The sequence below is a fragment of the Ovis canadensis genome, chromosome 3 (genome assembly GCF_042477335.2).
Source record: "Ovis canadensis isolate MfBH-ARS-UI-01 breed Bighorn chromosome 3, ARS-UI_OviCan_v2, whole genome shotgun sequence".
In the NCBI taxonomy this organism is placed as follows: Eukaryota; Metazoa; Chordata; class Mammalia; order Artiodactyla; family Bovidae; genus Ovis; species Ovis canadensis.
In genome coordinates, this window is record NC_091247.1 from 3,488,354 (window position 1) to 3,510,187 (window position 21,834).

At 57.3% G+C, this 21,834-nt stretch overlaps 1 protein-coding gene across 4 annotated transcripts in view; it reads left to right on the forward strand.

The window, feature by feature from the left end:
- The first annotated feature begins 20,969 nt into the window (after nt 1-20,969).
- CAMSAP1 (calmodulin regulated spectrin associated protein 1) overlaps nt 20,970-21,834 on the forward strand; it is a 46,127-nt gene continuing 45,262 nt past the window's right edge. For all 4 annotated transcript variants that reach the window (XM_069579931.1, XM_069579932.1, XM_069579933.1 and 1 more), the window contains exons 1-2: nt 20,970-21,240; nt 21,408-21,567. In XM_069579931.1, coding sequence (XP_069436032.1) covers nt 21,408-21,567 — 160 coding nt within the window. In that variant the 5' untranslated portion in view covers nt 20,970-21,240. The remainder of the gene's footprint in view (nt 21,241-21,407; nt 21,568-21,834) is intronic.

The window sequence follows — 21,834 nt, forward strand, 5'->3', positions numbered from 1 at the left end:
CGCCAGCCCATGTGCTTTGGTTGAAGAGATCCTGTCCCTTGTATCCCCCTGGACAGCCAGCCCTCCTCAGACACGATTCCCACACTGCTGTTCCAGGTCGGGAGAGCAGGGACCGTGACAGCTAGGTGTCTCCTGGGCACTGATGGCCCACCTGGGCTCTTGTTCCTGTGAAGCATCTCCATGGGGGGCCCTGAGCTGTGGCTGCCCCAGGCCCTCTGCACCCGCCTGTGGGGGGATGTTCAAGATGAGCCGGCCCGTGGCCCTGCGGTCTGACGCCCTTCACTGTGGTTCCTGGAGGACTTTTTCTTCCCGTGAGCCCCATGTGGGTCTCAAGTAGCACCTGGCAGTGTGGGAAAGATGCCCAAGGGAAGGCCTCGGCAGTGGGGCCTGTGGTCCAAGGTGCCTGGTGTAGGAGGTGGGATAGTGCCCACAGGCGGCCTCGCTGCTGTGCAGCCAAGGCCACTCACCACCAGACTGAGCCAGGCTGGGTGGGAGTCATGGCAGGGCGGGCGGCAGGGCTTTGCATCCCTTGGACTTAGGCTCCCTCTATAACAAAACCACTGCGGACAGTGACTGCAGCCATGAAATTAAAAAACGCTTGCTCCTTGGAAGGAAAGCTATAACAAACCTAGACAGTGTATTAAAAAGCAGAGACATCACTTTACCAACAAAGGTCCATATAGTCAAAGCTATGGTTTTTCCAGTAGTCATGTACGGATGTGAGAGTTGGACCATAAAGAAGGCTGAGTGCCAAAGAATCAATGCTTTCAAATTGTGCTGGAGAAGACTTGAGAGTCCCTTGGACTGCAAAGAAATTAAACCAGTCAATGCTAAGGGAAATCAACTCTGACTCTTCATTGGAAGGACCGATGCTGAAGCTGAAGCTCCAATACTTTGGCCACCTGATGTGAAGAGATGACTCGTTGGAAAAGACCTTGATGCTGGAAAAAAATGAGGGCAGGAAAAAGGGGTGGCAGAAGATGAGATGGTTAGATAGCATCACTGACTCAATGGACATGAATCAGACGTGTACCTGCTTTAACCATTGAGGAACAGAATGCGTTTAACCATCACACAGAGTCACTGTGGTTCAGGCTTCCAGGAAGGAGCCCAGAGCTGTTGTGGATGTGGTTTCAGACGGTTCCTGCTTCACTGAGAACTTGAATTTTCTGAACTGCATCAGACTCAAGGTCATCACCGGCTGACCTCAAAACAGTATCTGCTAGCCTCTACCATCTGCAGCCTTATGGTCTCAAAGTCTCTGCTGGCAACTGAATTTCAGACCCCAACCCTCATTGGAAAAGACCCTGATGCTGAGAAAGATTGCAGGCAGGAGGAGAAGGGGACGACAGAGAACGAGATGGTTGGATGGCATCACCAAGCCAATGGACATGAGTTTGAGTGAACTGCAGGAGTTGGTGATGGACAGGGAGGCCTGGCGTGCTGCGGTCTGTGGGGTCGCAAAGAGTCAGACTTGACTGAGCAACAACAACCCATCCCAGCACCCTTCCTTCTTGCCAGCTCCGCCCCTGATTCCTGATAAACAACTGATGAAAATTTGTGGGGTTTGGTTTTACAAGCTGCCCCCATTTTGCAGTCTGGGAACACAATTCAAGCAATTCTTGAATCTCCCAGGCGATGGTCCTCAGTTCAGTTCAGCCGCTTAGTCATGTCTGACTCTGTGACTCCATGAATTGCAGCACGCCAGGCCTCCCTGTCCATCACCAACTCCCGGAGTTCGCCCAAACTCATGTGCATCGAGTCGGTGATGCCATCCAGCCATCTCATCCTCTGTCGTCCCCTTCTCCTGCCCCCAATCCCTCCCAGCATCAGACTCGTTTCCAGTGAGTCAACTCTTCACATGAGGTGGCCAAAGTATTGGAGTTTCAGCTTTAGCATCAGTCCTTCCAATGAACACCCAGGACTGATCTCCTTTAGAATGGACTGGTTGGATCTCCTTGCAGTCCAAGGGACTGTCAAGCGTCTTCTCCAACACCACAGTTCAAAAGCATCAATTCTTTGGCGCTCAGCTTTCTTCACAGTGTGGCTCAAATAAAACCCCTTTCTATTCCTGTTACAGGTTGTTTAGTGATTGTTTCTGTCCACATGAACAATACTGAATTTGAAGCTGAGTTAGTTTCTAGGCACATATGATTCCATGTGAAGCCTTAGCTGCAGGATGCCTGGCGGCCCAAGGAAAGCAACGCAGAGCAAGGAAGCCCCTTCTAGTCAGTGGACAAGCTGCTGCTCAGGGTTTGGACCCCCAAGGGCAGGGCCAGGTGTGCGGAGGATTCAGCATGAGAAGAAGCAGGAATGAGGAGGCGAGGGGCTTCACCTTCAATGTCCTGCTTGCCTGACAGTCTTCCCCAGGAGTCCCTTCTGTTCATCCCCGTGCTGCGCAGCTTTGCCATGTGGAGGTGGCTTTGACAGTTCCGTAGGAACCATCAGGAGTCGAGGACGTCGAGTGGAAGCTGTTTTTCCAGGCCATGAATCTTCATGGTTGGTTATTAGCGAGAGTTCCTTAGAGCTTCGAGCTCACACCACCCATACTACCGCTACGTGGCCAACGTGGAGACCCAGTGTCGTTTCCAACTTTGGGAGCTTGGTGTGGAGTGGGGAGAAGGCAAGAAGGCCAGAGGAGAACCTCCCCTGCTTAGCCTGTGAGCACCTCTTCCTAGCGCAGGGCTGCTCAGAGGCCACCTGCTGCTCCAGTACCTCGGTCCCGCCCCTCTCGGGCTCTGGGTTGGTGGAGGACTTTCTCTTCAGAAGGTCAAGTCAGGGAACCGACCGGGCTCTGGACAGGCGAGTCCCTGAAAAGTGTTCTTAGGAGGATAGCTCCCCGTACCGAGGCCCTGGAGGCCCCGGCTGGTGCTGCCTGCCTCTGTCCCTGTTCGTGCCCCTGAGCTTGTTGAGCGAGTGAGGACTCCCACCCCGATCTGGGGACTTGGGAAGCCCAGCCTGCTTGCTCTTCCTTGGGAGAAGAGTGCATATGCGACTCCCAGTGGGCTGATCCTCCCCGGGCCTGGATTCGGCCACGCCCCCTCGAGACCACGCCCAGGGCACGCCCACCAGGCCACGCCCACCGGGCCATGCTCGCCCTTTCCCCAGCCCAGTCTCTCGCGCCAGGTTTTCACCTACGAGGCTTTTAATGAGGCTGAGGGCTCCCGCTCTCCAAGGACTGACCAGTCCAGAGCCCGGTCTCAACCCTCCAAAGAGAAAGTCCTCACCCATCATACCGGGCCTGTCCTCTGGCACATGGAGAGGTGGCCTGGCCACTGCAGCAGGGGCAGAAGGGGCGGGGCTCACTCTCAGCAGGTGGGGGGCAGTGTTTGCTGTGCCCATTCTAGGGCCAGCTGGCCCTGGTGGCACTCAGGAAACACTGATGGGACAGCTGGCCCGGCAGCACGTGGGGGTCGTCCGAAGGCTAGGGGAGCCTGGAGTCTGCCTGTTGCCGGGTTACAGTCCTGGCTGGGTGGGTATGGAGGGTGGGCTTCCTCAGGCCCCGCTGTGGCCTCTGCTCCCAGGCCCTGCACCCCCGCTGCCCCGTGCTGGGTGCTCCACCTCCCCTCCACACCCGGGACCCCTGACGGGCTGCCCCTTCTGCTGTGACTCCCTGTGGGTGTATGGAGGGGGCAGGCCTGGGCTGGGGAAGGGTGTGAGCCTGGCATTGGTGTCTGGAAGGCTGTAGGCTTCAAAGAAACCGTGTTTTTCAAGCAGGACCGCCTCCCCCGCCCCCTTAGGTGATCCTGAGCTGTCCAGACCTCCAAACTATTCAAAGGGCACCTTCCAGGGTGATGGGGTGCCCAGGGCACCCCACCCACCCTAGGCTTTCCTGGCTTTAGGGCCCAGGTTGGGTTGGGTGTGGTGGCTGCAAAGATGCTTTCCGTGCTGACAGCTGGGGGGAGGCGGGATGCTGCTGGTGTTCAGCACTCCCACCCGTGCTCTCCCTCTGAGAACTGGAATTCAGCACCTTCCTGCTTTGCCCAGGGACTCTGGGCATCACAGCCCAGGCCGCGTGCCCCGGCCGCAGCCCATGTCTGACCAGGTGCAGGCAAGCAGGCATGCCCAGGTTTGAACCATGTGCCCCTGGGCCGCCGCTGAGGGCGGGCAGAGAGGTACCTGGCCTGGCCGTAGCCCTGGGACTGCAGCTCTACTGGCTGGGTGACATGTGACATCACCTCCGTGACCTCTGCTCCTTCATCCTCGCTGCAGATGACTGCCTTGTCACGTTGGCAGTTTGAGCCCGGGGCCAGTCTCGGAGTCAAGAGGAACAGCCTTCCAGGTGGGAGGCTGTGTGTTCAGTCCCGCCTGCTGCAGGCTGACCCGCCCAGCCCGGGCGCCCCCTTTCCAACAACAACATCTCACAAGACCAGCACCGGGTTCCCCAGCCTGGCCTGCCCAGAGCCTGGCTCTGTCTCCCCAGAAGGCCTTTCCTCACAGTGTGACCGACGTGCACTCCACAGTGGCCTCGCCCAGGCCCTGCGCACGTACACACGTGTGGGCTGTCCAGCAGGAGCATCGAGGCTGAGAGCAAGGTGTGCTCCTAACCTCCAGGCTCCCCTGTGCTGTCTTTCCGGTGACGCGGGGCCTCTGAGTGGCTCTGGACCCCGGGTGGGGACAGGGCCCGCCCTGCTCCGCCAACGTCACACACGGGATCGGGCCCCGGGCCAGGGACGTGGTATCGCTGGAAGCTGGGGACTGAGGCTGGGCAGGCTGAGCGGAAAGAACCCCTGGAGAGCAGACAGGAAGCTGGGCATCGGATGACCCCCAGACAGGCCAAGATGGAGTTGCTTTCCTTCCAGAGAAGAGCCCCATGGGGTCCGTTTTAGGATCTCAGAAAAACCCGTGAGGCGCCTCGGAGTGGGTCCCCCACCTCTGTGGAGCGGGGTCTGTGACACCCACCTGCGGCTCTTGCATGAGCTGTAGAGTCAGCGAGGTGGCCGCCGGGCCTGAGGCCGTGGAGGCCACCCTCTCACCAGGACTCACTCTGGCCCTGAGGGCCCTGTAAGGAGCCCCCAGACCCCGCGGCAGCCAGGCTGTAAGAATGCCCAGGCTGCTCGCAGGAGCCATGGGGGGCACTGAGGGTGACGGCTGGAGTCCCCACCGCGCCCTGGTGATCCCAGCCCCAGCGTCTGCGCACCGGCCACTCCTTCCGCCGGGCTCTGGAGCAGGGCCCGTCCGTCCTGACCCCAGGGCCCCGCACGCTGAGGGGCGGTCACTGAGGCCCAACACACGCCCGCAGGCCTTTTGGGTGGAACCTCGGACCCGAGGCTGGCCTGTGTCCTCTGCCCCAGGAGCCCAGGACGGGGGCCGGGGCCTGGGGGTGCTGCTTTCCGTGCCTGCGGGCAGGGCCAGATAAGCACAGACGCTGCAGGCCTTCCCGGCAAGCTGGCCCACCTGGACCCCTGAGGCCATCCTCGGGGAGAGGGGCCACGGGCTTCCTTCTTGGGAGCCAGTCCCGCCTCCTGTGAAGAATGGCCCCCCAGCTCTGACCCTCCTAAGCCTCTCCTGGCAGTGCCCACGCCCCGCACGTGATAGCCAACTCAGCTCAAGTTGGCCCGGGGGACGGAAGTAGCAGCTTTCAGGGGAGGCAGAGGCCCCGCCTTGTGCCCAGGACTCCCCTTGGAAGGGCTGGTTCCACAAGCCCTGCTGAGGGCGGCTGCTCCCTACCCGCACGCCATGCTGTGCCCCAGAGCCGCCCTGCTGCTCCCTCACCAGGCCTGGAGCCGCCTGCCCTGGGGACTGGCCCAGAGGCCTGGCCAGCAGACGTGGGGTGGGGGTGGGGCTGAGCCCGTTTCCAGCCCAGGAAGGGGCAGCTGCCTTCCCCTGGGCCAGCAGGTCTGGGCAGGGCCGGAGGGCGCCCAGGCAGTGCAGTGAAACGTGGGGGCTGGGCAGGTTGGAGGGCAGGGCAAAGCTGCCGTCACCCGTGAGATGTTAGGCTGACTTCTTCCTAAGAGCACGGAAGGCTGTCAGAGGCCCTTACTTGGTGGTGGGCCGGGGGGACTTCTGTCACTGACGCCAAAGCAAGGCCCTCGACCCCGGGGCCCACCTTGATGCCCGCAGACAGGCACTGACACCCGCGGCGCTCGCCTGGGCTGGCGTCCTGCCGAGACGTCTCTGCGCAGACCCGCCCCTCAGGGGTCTCAGCTGAGCCACACCCAGGGCTCCCAGTTTTCGGCCCCTTTCCAAGGCCTGGGGATCTCATCTTAAGACCCTTGAGTCACATCTGCAAAGATAACTTTTCCAGATGAGGGCGCAGGTTCTGGGGTGGGTGTGGATTTCTGGGTCACACAGCAGCCTCTCCACAGGGAACCCACTGTAACCGGAGGGAAGGAGCGTTCCCCCCCACCCCCGACTCACTGCCAGGCGAGACTCGGGGGCTGGGTCTCCATGCCCTGGGCTGCTCAAAGCCAGGCTGCACTTTCTCCCTGAGCTGGGCCTTCCTGCCGAGAAGGTGGTGGGCGGGATGTGGGCAGAGGCCACGGGGGCGGCTGTTCTCGGCATCATCTTCTTCCCAGAGAGCGCCCTCTTTGGCTCCAAGACCCCAGGAAAGGGCTGTGGGACCCCAGTCTCCACCAGCAGCCCCTCCAGTCTTTGCTGACAGCAGACGCTGACTCTCCAGGGCCCAGGCGCCCGGCTTGCTCTGTCTTTCCTCCTGCACGTCTTCCCACCATCTCTGGCGGCCTTCAGAGCACGGCTCTGGGGGGTACGCCCGTGTGCATACCTGCAAAAACCTCACCTCCCCCAGGCAGCACGCGCTCATCGCCGCCTCCCCTGGCCCCTTTGAGAGCACCTCCCCGTCCCTCAGCTGCGTCCTGTCCCACGGGCTGGTTTGCGTGTGGTCTCAGAAGGACTGAGGCGCCAGCTGTGTACCCAGAGTTGAGGAGTCGGGCTGCTCTCGGCAGGATTATTTCAAGATGCGTCTCCGCAGTCTCGGTGCCCAGAGCTCAAGCCCGAGGTCGCTGGGTTACAGCTGCCTGTCCTCACCCTGCTGGGAGGAGTGGGGAGCAGGTTTGAGCAGCAGTGTCCGCTCCCCCAGCGTTCTGTGCTGGCCCTGCCGGGCCTTGAGTGTGACCACTGGCCACCTGGGGCGTAGGGAGCCCGCAGCTGCCAAGTGCGGGATTGCGTGGTTCCCCAGGACCACGGTTTCTCCAGGTGGGCTGCAGGCGGACGGAGCCTGGAGGCCAGATGGAAGACCCAGGCACAAAGCTCCTATAGCACACAAGTCTACTCACATGAAACGACCAGAACGGGCAGAATCACAGGCTGAAAGTCAGTGGATTTGGGGGCTAGGAAGGGGTCTCCCTGGGGTGCAACGCGGCCGTGCTGACGCCAGATGGAGGTGGCCCCACAGAACTGTGAGTGAGTCAAGCGCCACTAACAGTGCGCCGGAAAGTGGTTAATTCATATTTTGTGAATTTCACCCCCATATTGAAAAAGAGAGGAAAAAGAAAAATCCTAGATTGCCTCCAACTTTCTTTCCAGTTACAACTTTTATGATTTTTAAGCCCATCTCACCTGTATCTTTTTTTTTTAACCTCTTTTATCATCTATTCATTATCACCAAACTAATAGATTCCATTTCCCAGGAAATTCATGAAAAGGCGACAAAGAGGAGAACGCCCAGGGCTGAGCCCGGGGGTAGGGAGGCCGTGGGTACAGCACCCAGGAGCCTCTCCTTGGAGGCGGCGGGCAGCGGCCGTGTCCGGAGCAGAGGCTTGGGGAGCAGCAAGGGCGTCCAGATGGCCAGGGGCAGGCGCTGCCCCTGGAAGGACACAGGACAAGCCCACCAGGAGGAGGCCAACCCCTAAGCTGCCTCTCTGATCCGCGGTGGGAAAAGGCAAGCAGAAAGTCTGGAAAGGGACTTCCCGGGTGGTCCAGTGGTTAAGAATCCACCTTACAACGGAGAGGACGTGGGTTGGATCCCTAGTTGGGGGACTGAGATCCAACATGCTGAGGAGCCACTAAGGCTGTGTGCGGAGGCTACTGAAGCCCGGACACCACAACTAGGGTCTGCAGACGCCATACCGGAAGACCCAACGTGCTGCAACCAAGCCCCACGGCAGCCAAATTAATAGCTTTCAGAAAAAATCTGGAAAGAACCCAGTTGGGCTCTCCCGGGTCTCACATGAAGTCTTCACTCTTCCTTCATGTTTGTCCGTGGGTTTCAGATTTCCCACCTGGGCTTGTGGTGCTGTTATAATCAAAATGGTTTATTAAGCCCAGCTTGCATGTTTCCTCGTAGAGGACTAGCAGGTGGTACATACCTGTGTGCCGTGTGCTAGGTTGCTCCAGGTGTGTCTGACTCCATGACTCCATGAACGGTAGTCCACCCAGCTCCTCTGTTCATGGGATTCTCCTGGCAAGAAGACTGGAGTGGGCTGGCAAGCCCTCCTCCAGGGAGTCCTCCCCATCCAGGGATCGAACCTTGGTCTCTTATGCCTCCTGCTTTGGCAGGCATGTTCTTTACCACCAGCATTACCTGGAAGCCCTGATACGTTTCTAAGAGCGATATTTTAATACCGTCAAATGGGGGTGTTGTGGTTTTGTCTCTGCAAGTTTAGATGTGGAAGTAGTGAGACTGAGGGGCATTCATCATGGGCAGAAAAATGGCCTGAACCAGAAGGGGCTTCTGGGGTGCTGCAGCTCACCCACCACGCCGGAGACCCCACCTCGGCTCCTGGGACCCTGTTCAGAGGCTGTAGGGGAATCCGCGTGCAGCGTCCACTCAGGAGAGTGGACTCAGGAGAGTGGGCTCAGGGTGAGCGGCCCTCTGTCCCTGGGGGCACCTGCAGGATATGATGTGACCCAGGGTTCCTAAGCCAGCCAGGCATTTGGGACCCACATCCCCCACTAGGCCTGGTTGGGGGGAGGGGTGCTCTGTGACAAAGGTGTTGAATCGCCAATGAACTAACGCAGTTATTTTAAAAAGCTCACCTCAGGGCTTCCTTGGCCCAGGGATAAGCCGATGCAGGAGGCTGAGCTCAGTCCCTGGTCTGGGAAGATCACACATGCCGCAGGGCAACAAAGCCACAAGTACTGGGCCTGTGCTCCGGAGCCCGGGAGCCCAGAGTCCTGAGCCCAGAGCTCCAGCTACTGAAGCCGAGCGCCCGAGAGCCCATGCCCTGCACCAAGAGAGGCCACCCAGTGAGAAGCCCCTGCCTCGCCACTGGAGAGAAGCCGCGCAGCAGTGAAGACCCAGCGCAGCCAAAAATGAATGAGTAAATAAAATTAACGGCTCAGTGAGTTAAGAAGTTCAGATGGCTCCGCAGGACGCGTGGCAAGCAGTCCTGCCCAAGTGTTTGGGATTGCAGGGCAGCAGAGTGTGGACTCGGGGGTGGTGGGGAGAGCGCGTGCTCAGAGGCCAGTGTCGCAGGAAGTGCTGGCCCTGGCCGGAGACACGGACCCCATCACTGGGCTTGGGGGTGACGGAGGCTCGATCCATCCAAGGCGTCCCCACTGCCCCTTCCCAGTCCTGCCACGAGGGCTGGCACCCAGGGCCCACGCTCTGCTGACCAGTGGGGAAGCAGCGTCCATGCACGTCACAGCTCGATTGCATCGCAGCCTGGTGGTGGTGCCGGATGGGAGCGTCTGGGCAGCGCGAGGATGGGGTGGGCTGGGGGCAGCTCTGGTGGTCTCAGAGGAGCCAGGGCAGCGTGTGTAGCCTGGGGTGTGTCCTGGGCTCACCTGCCCCCAGGAGGTGGACAAGGGGACAGCAAAGGGCAGAGTCAGGGTGGACAGGCTAATCCCAAGAGGGGACCTGGAGGACAAGGAGCAGATGGCTTCTCCCAGGGGAGCAGGGGCGACGGCATGTGGCGATGGTTTCGGTCCTTCTCAGCCCAAACCTCCCGACAGGCTCTCCCTGCCTCTCTCGCGAGGGGGAGATTAACTGTTAATTAATCTAGCTTAAATTGAATTAGCACTTCTCCCTGGGGGAGTGTCTGTGAATGGAGGGTCGGGAGGCTGGGCGTCTCCGGCTGAGTGCTGGGGTGTGCGGTGTTTGCTGGGTGGCCAGGTCCCGGTCAGCCACGGTTGTCACTCGAGTGTCCCCAGGACTCTCCCAGAGGTTGACTAGCTGTGGGATCCTCAGGTCCAGTTAGTGCGTGGATGGGACCCCGTGGCAGCACCCCCCATGCTGGGTCTGTGCCCCCTCACTCTCCTAGGGGGCTCCCCCTGCAGTCGTGGTTTGTGCCCAGCTGCCCACTAGCCACGGTGAGCAGGCCATCCTGCCAGTCCTGCCCAGAGGTTCCCATGAGCGCTAAATGGAAGGTCCGGCAGTGAAGCCCTGGGGCAGGTGGCCCGCGGGGGCCGCGGCCATCAGCTGGGGAGATCAGGTGCATGCAACAGTGTCCCAGCAGGGAGTGGCACGCTCCAGGCCAGCAAAAGTGTGGACAGGACTGAGTACTTGGCACGGAGCAGGTGGGCAGAGAGCTTGGCAGAGCTGGCCTTGGGGCTCCCTCCAGCCTTGAGGGGTTCTCTCAAGAGCAGGGGAGCCCAGAAGCTGGGCTGGGGCTGGTGGGGCTGGTCTTGAAGCTATGGCTGCACAGCTGGGCCCTGGTCTTGCTTTGTTTTTTTCATTAATAGATGTTATTTTTTGGTGGTGTTGTGCTTGTGTGCTAAGTCGTTTCAGCCGTGTCCAACTCTTTGTGACCCCACGGACTGTAGCCAGCCAGGCTCCTCTGTCCATGGGATTCTCCAGGCAAGAATGCTGGAGTGGGTGGCCATTCCCCTCTCCAGGGCCATTCCCGACCCAGGGATCGAACCCAGGTCTCCTGTTTTGCAGGCAGATTCTTTACCACTGAGCCACCTGGGAAGCCCACATGTGGTTTCAGGTTCACAGAATATTGAGGGGAAGTACAGTGTTCTCACGACCCGCCCCCGGCAACCAGTGTCTCCTTTTAACACCCTTTTAACATCTCACGGTAGTGCAGTGCGTGTGTTCCAGCTGAAGCCCTGCTAGCGCGTTGTTATTAACTAAACCCCACCGTTCTGGTAGGATTCACTCTCAGTGGTGCACTTTCAGTGGTTTTGACAAATACATAACGACATGTACCCAGGCTTCCCCGGTGGCTCAGTGGTAAAGAACCTGCCTACAGAGCAGAAGACATGGGGAACGCGGGTTCAGTCTCTGGGTCGGGAAGATTCCCTGGAAGAGGAAATGGCAGCCCACTCCAGTATTCTTGCCTGGGAAATTCCACTGACAGAGGAGCCTGGCGGGCTGCAGTCCATGGTGTTGCAAAGAGTCGGACACGACTGAGCAGGCACACAGTGCAATCTACTATGATAATATTGCACAGAGGGACTTCGCTGGTGGCTCAGAATCTGCCTACCAAGGCAGGGGACAAGGGTTCGATCTCTGACTTAGGAAGATCGCACATGCCGAGGAGCAGCTAAGTCCAAGCGCCACAGCTACTGAGCCTGTGTGCTAGAGCCCATGAGCAAGCTAGCAACTACTGAAGCCCGTGTGCCTGGAGTGCAATGAGAGGCCACCACAATGAGAAGTCCGCACACGGAGACTAGACAGTAGCCCCCCGCTCGCCACAGCCAGAAAGAAAGCCCACGCGCAGCAGTGAAGACCCAGTGCAGCCGGAAGTAAATCAACACGGTTAAAAAAATCGCACCACACGGAGCAGCTTCACTGCCCTAAACATCCCGTGTGCTCCCCCAGTTCACGCCTCCCTCCCTCCTCCTGGCAACCGCCAGTTTTTCACCTGTCTCCACAGTTTTCCCGAGTGTCACGTAGTTGGAAAGTGTAGCCTTTCCAGACTGGCTCCTCCCACTGACCCATGCGCGTTGCAGTCTCCTCCGTGTCTTTTCGTGGCTCGATACCTCATTTCTTTTCAGTGCTGAATAATAGGCCACTGTCTGGGTGGATCGGTTTATTCATTTACCTCCTGAAAAGGGCCTCTTGGTTGCTCCCAAGTCTTATCAGTTAAGAATAAGCCTGCTACAAACATCCATGTGCGGGTTTTGTGTGGACAGGAGTTTCCAGCTCTTTTGGGTAAATAGCCAGGAGCACGCTTGCTGAATCTGTGTCATTTTCATTAATCGGGAGTGGGGGGTGGGGCGATGGGTGTTGTTTGGGCATTGATGGAGACGGAAGGGGCAGGCCACCTCCAAGCTACCCTGCCCTCAGCATCCTGGTCTGAGAGATTGGGGGCACCTCTGTCCCCCAGCTTTGGCCCCCCCTTCCCAGCTGATGCCCGGTCTCCTCTCCCTGGAGCGCTGCTGGGAGGGGCAGTGGGCAGGCCACATCTTGGCATAGGTGCTCTCCACTAAGGACACTGTCGGTGCGATGTGGGGTGTGTGACAGTCAGTCTTCACGGGGCTCAGGAAGCCCTGAGCACCTGTCCACACCCCCAGCACTGCCCTGGGAGCCGTCTGGTCTAGGCAGGAGTGTCGGGGGCCAGGTGTCTCCGTCAGAAGGACCCTGGCGCAGGTGGCATCTCTCACACGAGCTGACTCATGGGGGAGGCCCCCCCCCAACATCCCACTGAGAAAGTCTCGATGCTTCCCGCCCGCAGCAGCCGGACCTCCTCGAACCTGTCACCACACCTCGAGATCAGAGTGTGAACGAGGTTCAGTTACATCATGACATTCACCCACAGATGGCCGGAGGGGCCACCCCTGTGACGGCGCCCACCCGGCCTGAGGACCACCTGCACGGGACATGTGACTTGATCTTTAGTTTTCCATCCTGTCAATCAGATTCCATTGCACCATAAGGACGTTTGGGCAACAGGACAGGGTACTCACGCCGCCATCGCTGCCTCGAGGAGTCTAGGGGGAGCGGCTGCTGCTCCTTCTGTCCCAGGAACAAAGGGTTTTCCCCTTTTCTGTCGGAAGCGTTTTCCAGTGAGTTAAAGATGCCGGATGAGATAGGATGCCCTCAGCAGCCGGTCTGGAGTCCAGATTCTGCCACTTTGGAACCGGCCTCCCGAACACAAGGCCATGGGCTCCTGAGCCAAGTGCATCGCCGCCCTTCACGCAGGCTCCAGGGTTCCGGCTGCCCCGCAGACCATCTGGGCTCTAGGTGCTGTTAATATTCTCGTTTTTTGTTCCACGTTTTAGGTTTGTGCCAAGAAGATAATTTCTTTAACAATGAAGGATGTTTAAAATTCCCTTCCTCTTTTCCTTTTTAATGGAAGTAAGGCTTACACTCAGGACATGGTGTGTGGCACCCACATGTACACCACGCCGACGGATGGCCTGGGGCTTTCACCCGGATTGTCAAGCGGGACAGACCTGCCCCCACTTGCAAGCACAGCCCCTGAGCCGGCCCACTGAGTAAACAGACAGTGAAGCAGCAACAGGAAGAGACAGACGTTTCTGTCTCTGTCTCCATGAAGAAAGTCCCAGTACCTGGAAAGGAATGTGTTGGTCCCCCCTGTGAGTGGGGGGTAGTCAGGAAACAGTGAGGAAGCTGTGCTTTTGAGCTCAAGTACAATACAATGAAGACGGTGAGAACTCGCTTCTATGATGTGTCTCTGCTCGTGGCTGTGCCGGGTCTTCGTCGCGCGCAGGCTTGTCTCTGGTTGCGGCAAGCCGGGGCTGCTCTCTTGCTTTGGTGTACGGGCTTCTCACGCATTGACTTCTCTGGCTGCGGAGCCCAGGCTGAGTAGTTGTGGTTCGCAGGCTTAGCTGCATCGCAACGTGTGGGATCTTCCCGGGCCAGGGATCCTACCACGTCGCCTGTATCGCCAGGCAGGTTCTTGGCCACTGAACCACCAGGGAAGCCCTCTGCTGAGTCCTGATTCCCACATCATAAAAGCCACTCTCTCAAAGTGCACAGTACAGTGGTTTTTAGTGAGTGACCATCAGCACTTCCAGCACATTCTTAGTGAAAGTCACTCAGTCGTGTCTGACTCTTTGCGACTCCCTGGACTGCCAAGCTTCTCTGTTTATGGAATTCTCCAGGCAAGAGTGCTGGAGTGGGTTGCCGTTTCCTCCTTCGGATGATCTTCCCAACCCAGGGATGGAGCCCAGGTCTCCCACATTGCAGGTGGATTCTTTACCGTCTGAGCCACCAGGGAAGCCCATAGTCCCCCAGCACATTCTCATCACCCCCGAAACCCACCCGCACCCATTGACTGTCACTTGCCCCTGCCCATCCAGCCCCTGCACGCTGCACTGTCTCTGGGTCTGCCAGATCCGGACATTTCACATCAAAGGAATTGATGCTGAAAGCTTGGCCTCCGGGCACCGGTGCCAAATTGAACCTCAGAGACAGTTTGGGGCAAAGCAGAAAAGAAGAGCTTTACTGATTTGCCAGGCAAAGGGGGCCACAGCAGGCTCATGCCCCTCGAAACTGTGTACCCCAACCTGGGGTTTCATGGCAGTGGCTCAAGGGGAGGGGGTGCTGATATTGATCAGGGTGTGCAGGGCCTTCATTCCCTGAGTCTGGCCCCGGGTGATCTCCTGCGGAGCTTCTGTGGTTATCGACTCATGACCTCTCTCTGGAATGAGGAAGGCTTCATCGGGCAGTTAACATGGCCTGTCTGTTGAGGGTTTTCTGCAGGAGCGCTGAAGGGCACTGTTGAGTATGTCCCTTGAGGCAGAACCAGGACCCTGCCCTGAGGCTGCATTCCCTCCCTTCCTTGTCCTTTGGCGCTCAGGGAAGGTTCTGGAGGCTGAAGCTTATTCCCTGCCAACAAGAAATGGGGACACAGAAAAGCTCCTGTGCCCAGGAGCCCCCCAGGGTCCTCTCGGTTTCAGAATCACACGATCTAGGGCCTCTCATGTCTGGCTTCTCTCACTCAACATCGTGTTCTCGAGGTTCATCTGCATTGCAAGGCCTGTCAGAGCCTTTTATGGCTGAGTGATATTCCATCGTGTGGATGTACTGTGCTTACCCACAACCACCCACTGGGGGGCATCTAAGCTGTTTCCTCCTTTTGGCTACTGGGAACACAGCTGCTCTGAGCAGGTATGTGTGTGGCATGTGGTCTGTAGGGCTCTGAAGCTGGGGTGTCTCTCCAGGCTCCCTGGCCCCCGCCAGCTACAGGTAACCTGCCACTAACCTTTTCTGTACCAAGTACCCAGTGGGTAATCGGAGGGAGCCCATGGGCCCCTTCTGAGAAAACCCCTTCCAGCACATACTGTGAGATGAAAACGGAAATCAGCTGTCTTCAAACACGACTATTTAAATGTTTTTAAATCATGGTAGAGTCATATGTGTGCTTCTTTATCCGTGCCTTAAACAAGCAACTCTGGCCGTGGTCCTGCGGATCAGTGGTGAGCAGTGGCTGCCCCAGGACATCCATGGCTGCCTTCTCTGTGTTGGCACTTCCAGCTGGCAGTCAGCTTCCAGCTAACGTCTAGGCTTATTTGGGCAGGGCTGGCCTGCCTGTTCTTTGGGGGCTACGGAAGCCCTGTGACCTGTGTGAAGCCAGCAGGTAGCTGTCAAGATCCTACATGCTCCACATGGTGCTTGATTCCATAAGACTTCGTCCCTGTTGACATTGTGGTAATCTAACCAAAATCCGTTAGAATTCATGGAATGGAGACTAAAAATAGAGACGGCATTATTTTATTTCGGTAAAGAAGAGGCAGCTGCCAAGTCAATAAAAAGGTTAACTCTGCCTTTTCTTCAGACTGAGTTCTCAGGGGCTCAGCGTAACGTGGTCACGACCATCGCCTGGCCATTGTCTTAGGTCCTAGTTCCAGATGGTCAGGCTGACACTTGGTTTCCTACTCTGCGCTCTGTATTTCCCCGAATATAGCTGACATTTCACTCGGAGTGTGCATTGGGGTGACTTGGGGGGCGCACCAAGAGAATCAGTGTTAATAAGGAAAAATGAGGGGAGCTTGGGACTTGTGAGCGCCTTGGGGGAAAAGTAGGCAAAGAAACAGAAGTGAGCAGGCATAACCCCCAAGGGTGGTCATTTCTGTTCCTGAGGGTGTGGGAGGGCCTTTGGGTCAACTGGGGTGGTGGGGGAAGAAGCTTCAGAAGCAGAGTTTGGGAGGAGGTTGGTCCAGTACTTTTGCCTGGAAAATGCCATGGACAGAGAACCCTTGTAGGCTACAGTCCATGGGGTGGCAAAGACTCAGACACGACTGAGCGACTTCACTTCCCTTCATTTCAGGTCAGGGCTGCTAGCCTGAGGCACCCGGTGCTGCAGGGAGTTTCCACCTTTCCTTCCAGGCTGGACTCTGAAGGACCAGGTGTGGCCCTGTGTCCTCAAGCTCTGAGCTGGTGGGTTTAGAGCAGAAAGGAAAACAATAGGAAAAAAACCCAACAAAGCTAGAGATCAGTATTTTCAAAAGTAAAATCAACAAGACTTGTGCTAGACTAACCAAAAAAAAAAAAAGAGGACTCAAATCAACAAAGGCATAAGTGAAACAAGAGACATTACAACAGATACCACAGAAATACAGAGACTTGTAAGAGACTACTATAAACACGCTCCCACAGGCTAAATAGCCTAGAGCTTAAATTCCCAGAAACATACAGCATGCCAAGACTGAATCACGAAGAAAGAGAAAAGCTAACTAGACCAATAACGACTAAAGAGATTGAGTCATCAAAAGTTTCCCAACAGGACTTCCCTGGTGGTCCAGTGGCTAAGAATCTGCCTGCCAATGCAGGGGGACACGGGTTCGATCCCTGGTCCAGGGGGATCCCACATACCTCAGGGCAACTAAGCTTGCATGTCACAGCTACTGAGCCTGAGGGCTCTAGAGCTCGAGGTCCACAAGAGAAGCCACCACAGTGAGAAGCCGGTGCACCGCTGGAGAGCAGCCCCCGCTTGCTGCAACTAGAGAAAGCCTGTGCAGTGACAAAGCCCCCGCACAGCCAATAAATAAGTAAACAAAAATTTAAAAAATCTCCCAACAAAGAAAAGCCCAGTCCCAGACGGTTTCACTGGTGAATTCTACCAAGCCTTTAAAGAAGAATTAGTGCCAATCCTTTCCAAATTCCTCCAAAAACTTTTAGAGGGGTGAATTCTCTCATGTTCATTTCACAAGGCCAGCATTATTATTATCTTGATAACAAAGCTGAACAAGGGCACTGCAAGAAAAGAAAACTATAGACTTATATCCGTGAAGAATATGGATATAGAGATTCTCAACAGGGGACTAACAATAGCACATTAAAGGGTCATACACCATAATCAAGTGGGCTTCATCCCTGGGATGCAGGATGGCTCAAAATATGTAAATCACGAAACGTGATAAAACGCATTAATAGTAAAAGGTAAAATTACATGAGTATCTCCATACATGCACACAAAAAAAGCATTTGACAAAATTCAACATACTTTTATGTCAAAGTCTCCACAAATTTGGTATGGAAGGAATTTAAGTTAACATAATACAGGGCATATATGACAATCACAGGTAAATCATAGTGGTGAAAGGCTGAGAGCTTTCCTGCTTTTTTTTTAAGAAAGTCTTTATTTTGTTTTGGTGGTTCAGCATGTGGGATCTGTTTCCCAGTCAGGGACGGAACCTGCACAAACCCCCGCAACAGGGGAAGAGCAGAGTTGCAACCACTGACTGCTAAGGATGTCCCTCCTTTTAGGATCACAAACAACGGACTCATCCTCTGCTGCCTCCTCCTCCTGTTGCCATCAATCTTTCCCAGCATCGGGGTCTTTTCTAATGAGTCAGCTCTTTGGATCAGGTGGCCAGAGTACTGGAGCTTCAGCTTCAGCATCAGAAAGGATGAGATGATTAGATGGCATCACGGGCTCTTTGGACATGAATTTGAGTAAACTTCAGGAGATAGTGAAGGACAGAGGAGCCTGACGTGCTGCAGTCCATGGGCATGCAGAGTCGGACACGACTTAGCGACGTGATCCAGCAATCTCACTTCTGGGCACATATCTGAAGGACACGAAATCACTGTCTCAAACAGATATATGCCCCCTTCAAGTTCATTGCAGCAGCATTCAAAATATCTAAGACACGAAAACAACCTAAGCATGGGGGAATAGAGGAAATGTAGTATATGACAAAGTGTATGAATATCACCATAAAAACGAGGAAATCCTGCCATTTATGACAACATGAACTTACGTTGAGGGTATCATGCTAAAGAAACATAAGCCAGACAGACGGACAAGAACTGCATGATCTCACTTATATGTGGAATCTAAAAAAATTAAACTCATAAAGAGTGTATTGGTGATTGGCAGAGGCTAGGGAGTGGGGGAAATGGGGAGATTTTGGTCAAAATATAGAAAAGCATAGTTACAAGATGAATACATCTGGGGTGTGTGGTGTACAGCACGCTGACAAGTTAACAATACTGCATCGCATACCTGGAAGTTGCTAGGACAGCAAATTGCCCATGTTCTCACCACACACACACACAACTAGGGGACCCGATGGGCGTGTCAGGCAACCTTATGATGGCCATCATCTCACAGTATATACCTATACACAGGACAAATTATCACATCGCATGCCTTAAACTAACTCAATATCATGTCATTTATCTCAATAACCCTCCACAAAATAATTTGCTAAACTTGAAAAAAAAATTATACACTTTGACCAAGAGGGATCTGAGGCTGGTTCAGTATCCAAAAGTTATTAATGTAAAGTACTACATTAACAGAATGAATAAAAATACCACATGATCATCTCCATAGCAAGATGGAGATCACACACCACACACACACCCCAAGCATTTGCTGAAATCCAACAACCTTTCAAGATAAAAACACCCAACAAAACCGGAATAGAAGGGAACTTTCTCAACCTGATAAATACAAAGCCCCCCCCCCCCGCCCCCACCAGTTAACATCATACATACCCTGTGGTCAAAGAGTAGATGCTTCTCTCTTAAGAGCAGAACAAGTCAAAGATATCTGCTCTGCTACTTAAAAACATTTTTATTTTGGGGGATATACCATGTGGCATTTAGGATCATAGTTCCTGACCAGGGATTGAACCCAAGCCCCTTACGTTGGCAGAGTGGAGTCTTAAGCCACTAGACCACCAGGGAAGTCCCTCCTCTGCTGCTTCTATTTAATGTTGTGTTGGAGGTTCTGGCCTGGGTGAGAAGAAATGAAAGGCATCGAGACTGAAAAGGAAGAAGAACAACTAACTCTATTCCCAGAGGTCCAGCATCTCATATACAGAAAATCCTAACGAATCCTCCAAAAGACCGTTATAACTAGTTAGGTTGCAGGAAACAAAGTCAAGGTCAATGAAACCGCCCAAAATCACCCTCTATCCCTGCTCTTTCTATGAACTCACACCTCAGCCGTCAGGGGATGGTCTCCCTGCTTCCTTCCTGTCCTTCCTACCACCTACTCTTCACCCAGCAACCGGAACGACCCTTCTAAAGGGTCAGTCACATCCTTCCTCCCCATGTTCAAAGTCCCTCCATGGACTCTCCAGGTGGCCCTAGTGGTAAAGAACCTGGCTACCAATGCAGGAATCCGAAGAGACGGTCAAGCCCTGGGTCAGGAAGATCCCCTGGAGGAGGGCATGGCAACCCACTTGTCTTCTTGCCTGGAGAATCGTACGCACAGAGGAGCCTGGTGGGCTGCAGTCCACGGGGTTGCAGAGTCGGACACGACTGAGCCCGCTCGGCTTCCCATCTCAGAGAACGGGCTCAGAGCTCTTCCTGTGCAGAATCTGCACCACCCCTCCCCCACACCTCTTTCCCACCAGTGTCCCTGGGTTCAGCCCCTCCCCTTTTCTTCCATACCAGGCACTCCTGTGGAGGGTCTCTGCACCTGCTGCCCCCTGCCCAGCTGCCTGGGTACGCTCCTGCTCGTCCTTCAGTTCCTGCAGGTCTTTGCTCAAATGCCCGCTTGCAGCTTACCTCGCCTGCCCACCCCCAGATTCATCTACCCTTCCACCTCCTCGAGTCCCATACATGCAGGCACATTCTTTCAGCTTCCTGGAGGCTGAGAGAGGGGCAGGGATTTGTGTTTTGTCCCCTGCTGTGAGCCAGCGTGAGGCTTCTGCCTGCACAGGACTGTTTGTGGCTGGATCCTGGAGCCTGACAGTCACTTGACAACCTGGGTCTTCTCTGGCTTAGGACGCTGGGTGAAGTGGAGGCTGGGAGCCGTGGTGACCTTCCTCCTGGGCCCCTTACTCATAGGAAACTGTCTCTTTTCTGCTGTCCTCCAGGCCTTGGGCTCCGGACGGCTGGTGTTTGGCAGAGAAACCAGCAGCCCTTTCTTAGGGCTTTCTAAAGTGTTAGGCGGTGGTCCTTAGCTGAGCATCACTTACACAGGAGGTCTGGCCATGTTATTAGCCCAACACAGGCCCTTCGGTGGTGACTTCGTTAGGACGGAGCCAGCCCCTTTTGGAAGACGTGCCTGAGGCCCGTCGCCAAGGCTACACTCGTGGGTGAGGACCGTGCAGTTTGCCTCAGGTGTCCGGACGCCCACTTTCCCCGGACTCCATGGCTAGTGCCCACGTGGGGCGCTCCCAGGCACGGGTGGTCCAGGCAGGCTCCAGAAGCTGCAGAGGGAGGGGGTTTCCCTGGCTGCCAAGGCCGCGGGGTGGGGGTGGGGAGTGTGTATTCCAGAGGCGGCTCTCTCGGCGTGGGGTCCCCGAGCTCCCAGCACCCTGAGGTAGGAGGCGCCCTCAGGCTCTTTGGGTTACTTGACTGGAGGTTGGTTCTCTGGGTACCGAGGTCCGCTATGGGGGGAAGGCGGCTCCCCGCGCTGCGATACCAGAGTGTGGGGGGGAACCCCGGGGCTGCTCTGGGGCGCTGGACCGCAGGCGCCGAGCGCTTCCCCAGGTCGCCGTTAGCTCCACAGGAGCTCCGCCTGTCGGGCGGCGGCTGGGGTCCAGCGGCTCGGACGACCCAGCGCCGGGGAAGGGGGAGGCGCGGTACAGACAAAGGGATGCTGAGGGACCCGCCGGGGCCTGTCCGCCCGCGCGCTCGGGTGCGCGACCCCGCGCCCGCGAGAAAGGGCGGGGCCTCGGGCGGCACCCACTGCGCCTGCGCGGAGGGGCGGGGCGAGCGCGAGCCGCCGCCCGCTGCGCCTGCGCAAAGGAGCGGGGAGAGTGCGGGTCGGCGGCCGCGCCCACTGCGCCTGCGCCGGCCTCGGCGGGGCGTGTGTGTGGTGTGCGCGCGCTCCCGCCGGTGGGCCGCCTCCTCAGCCGCCGCCGCCGCCGCCCCCGGGTCCGCGCACGCGCCCCCCGCCCCGGCCCGAGGCCTCGGCCCGCTCCCCCTGCTCCCCGCCCCGGCCCCGCGGGCCCCGGCTCGGCCGCGCAGCATGCAGCAGCAGCACCCGCGGCGGCGGCGACGGCGGCGGCTCTGAGGTGAGACGGCGGGGGCGCGGGCCGGGGCGGCGAGCCGGGGGGCACGGGGCGCGCGGGCGGCCGGTGACCAGCGGCCCCACGCGGGTCCCGGACGCGGCGAGGGGCGCGGCGCCTTTGTCCCGCGCGGCCCTGCGCGTCCCGCGCTGCAGCGGCCCTTTTGTGTGCAGATGGTGGACGCGGGCGGTTGCCCGGCCGGGGAGGGCTGGAGGAGGATGGAGGCCGCGCCCGACGGCGCCGTGGACATCGTGCCGCTGGACCGCTACGACCCGGCGCGGGCCAAGATCGCCGCCAACCTGCAGTGGATCTGCGCCAAGGCCTACGGCCGAGGTGGGCCGGGCGCGGGGGAGGGGCCGTGCCGGCCTTTGTGCGGTGTCCCCGCGCGCGGGGTTGGGGGTCGCCGGTCCCGCAGGTGCGGCGAGGGTCGGCGCGCCCCTGCACCCCGCGGGCCGAACGCTGTCTTGTGCGGGCGGGAGTCCCGGGCCGAAACCCTTGTGACCCCTGCCCTTTTCCAGTGTGTCCGAATCCCAGGTGTGGGGTTCCGTAACGAGCATTCGTTTCGGATGGATCGGGCTTCATCCGAGTTGCTCCCTTCGG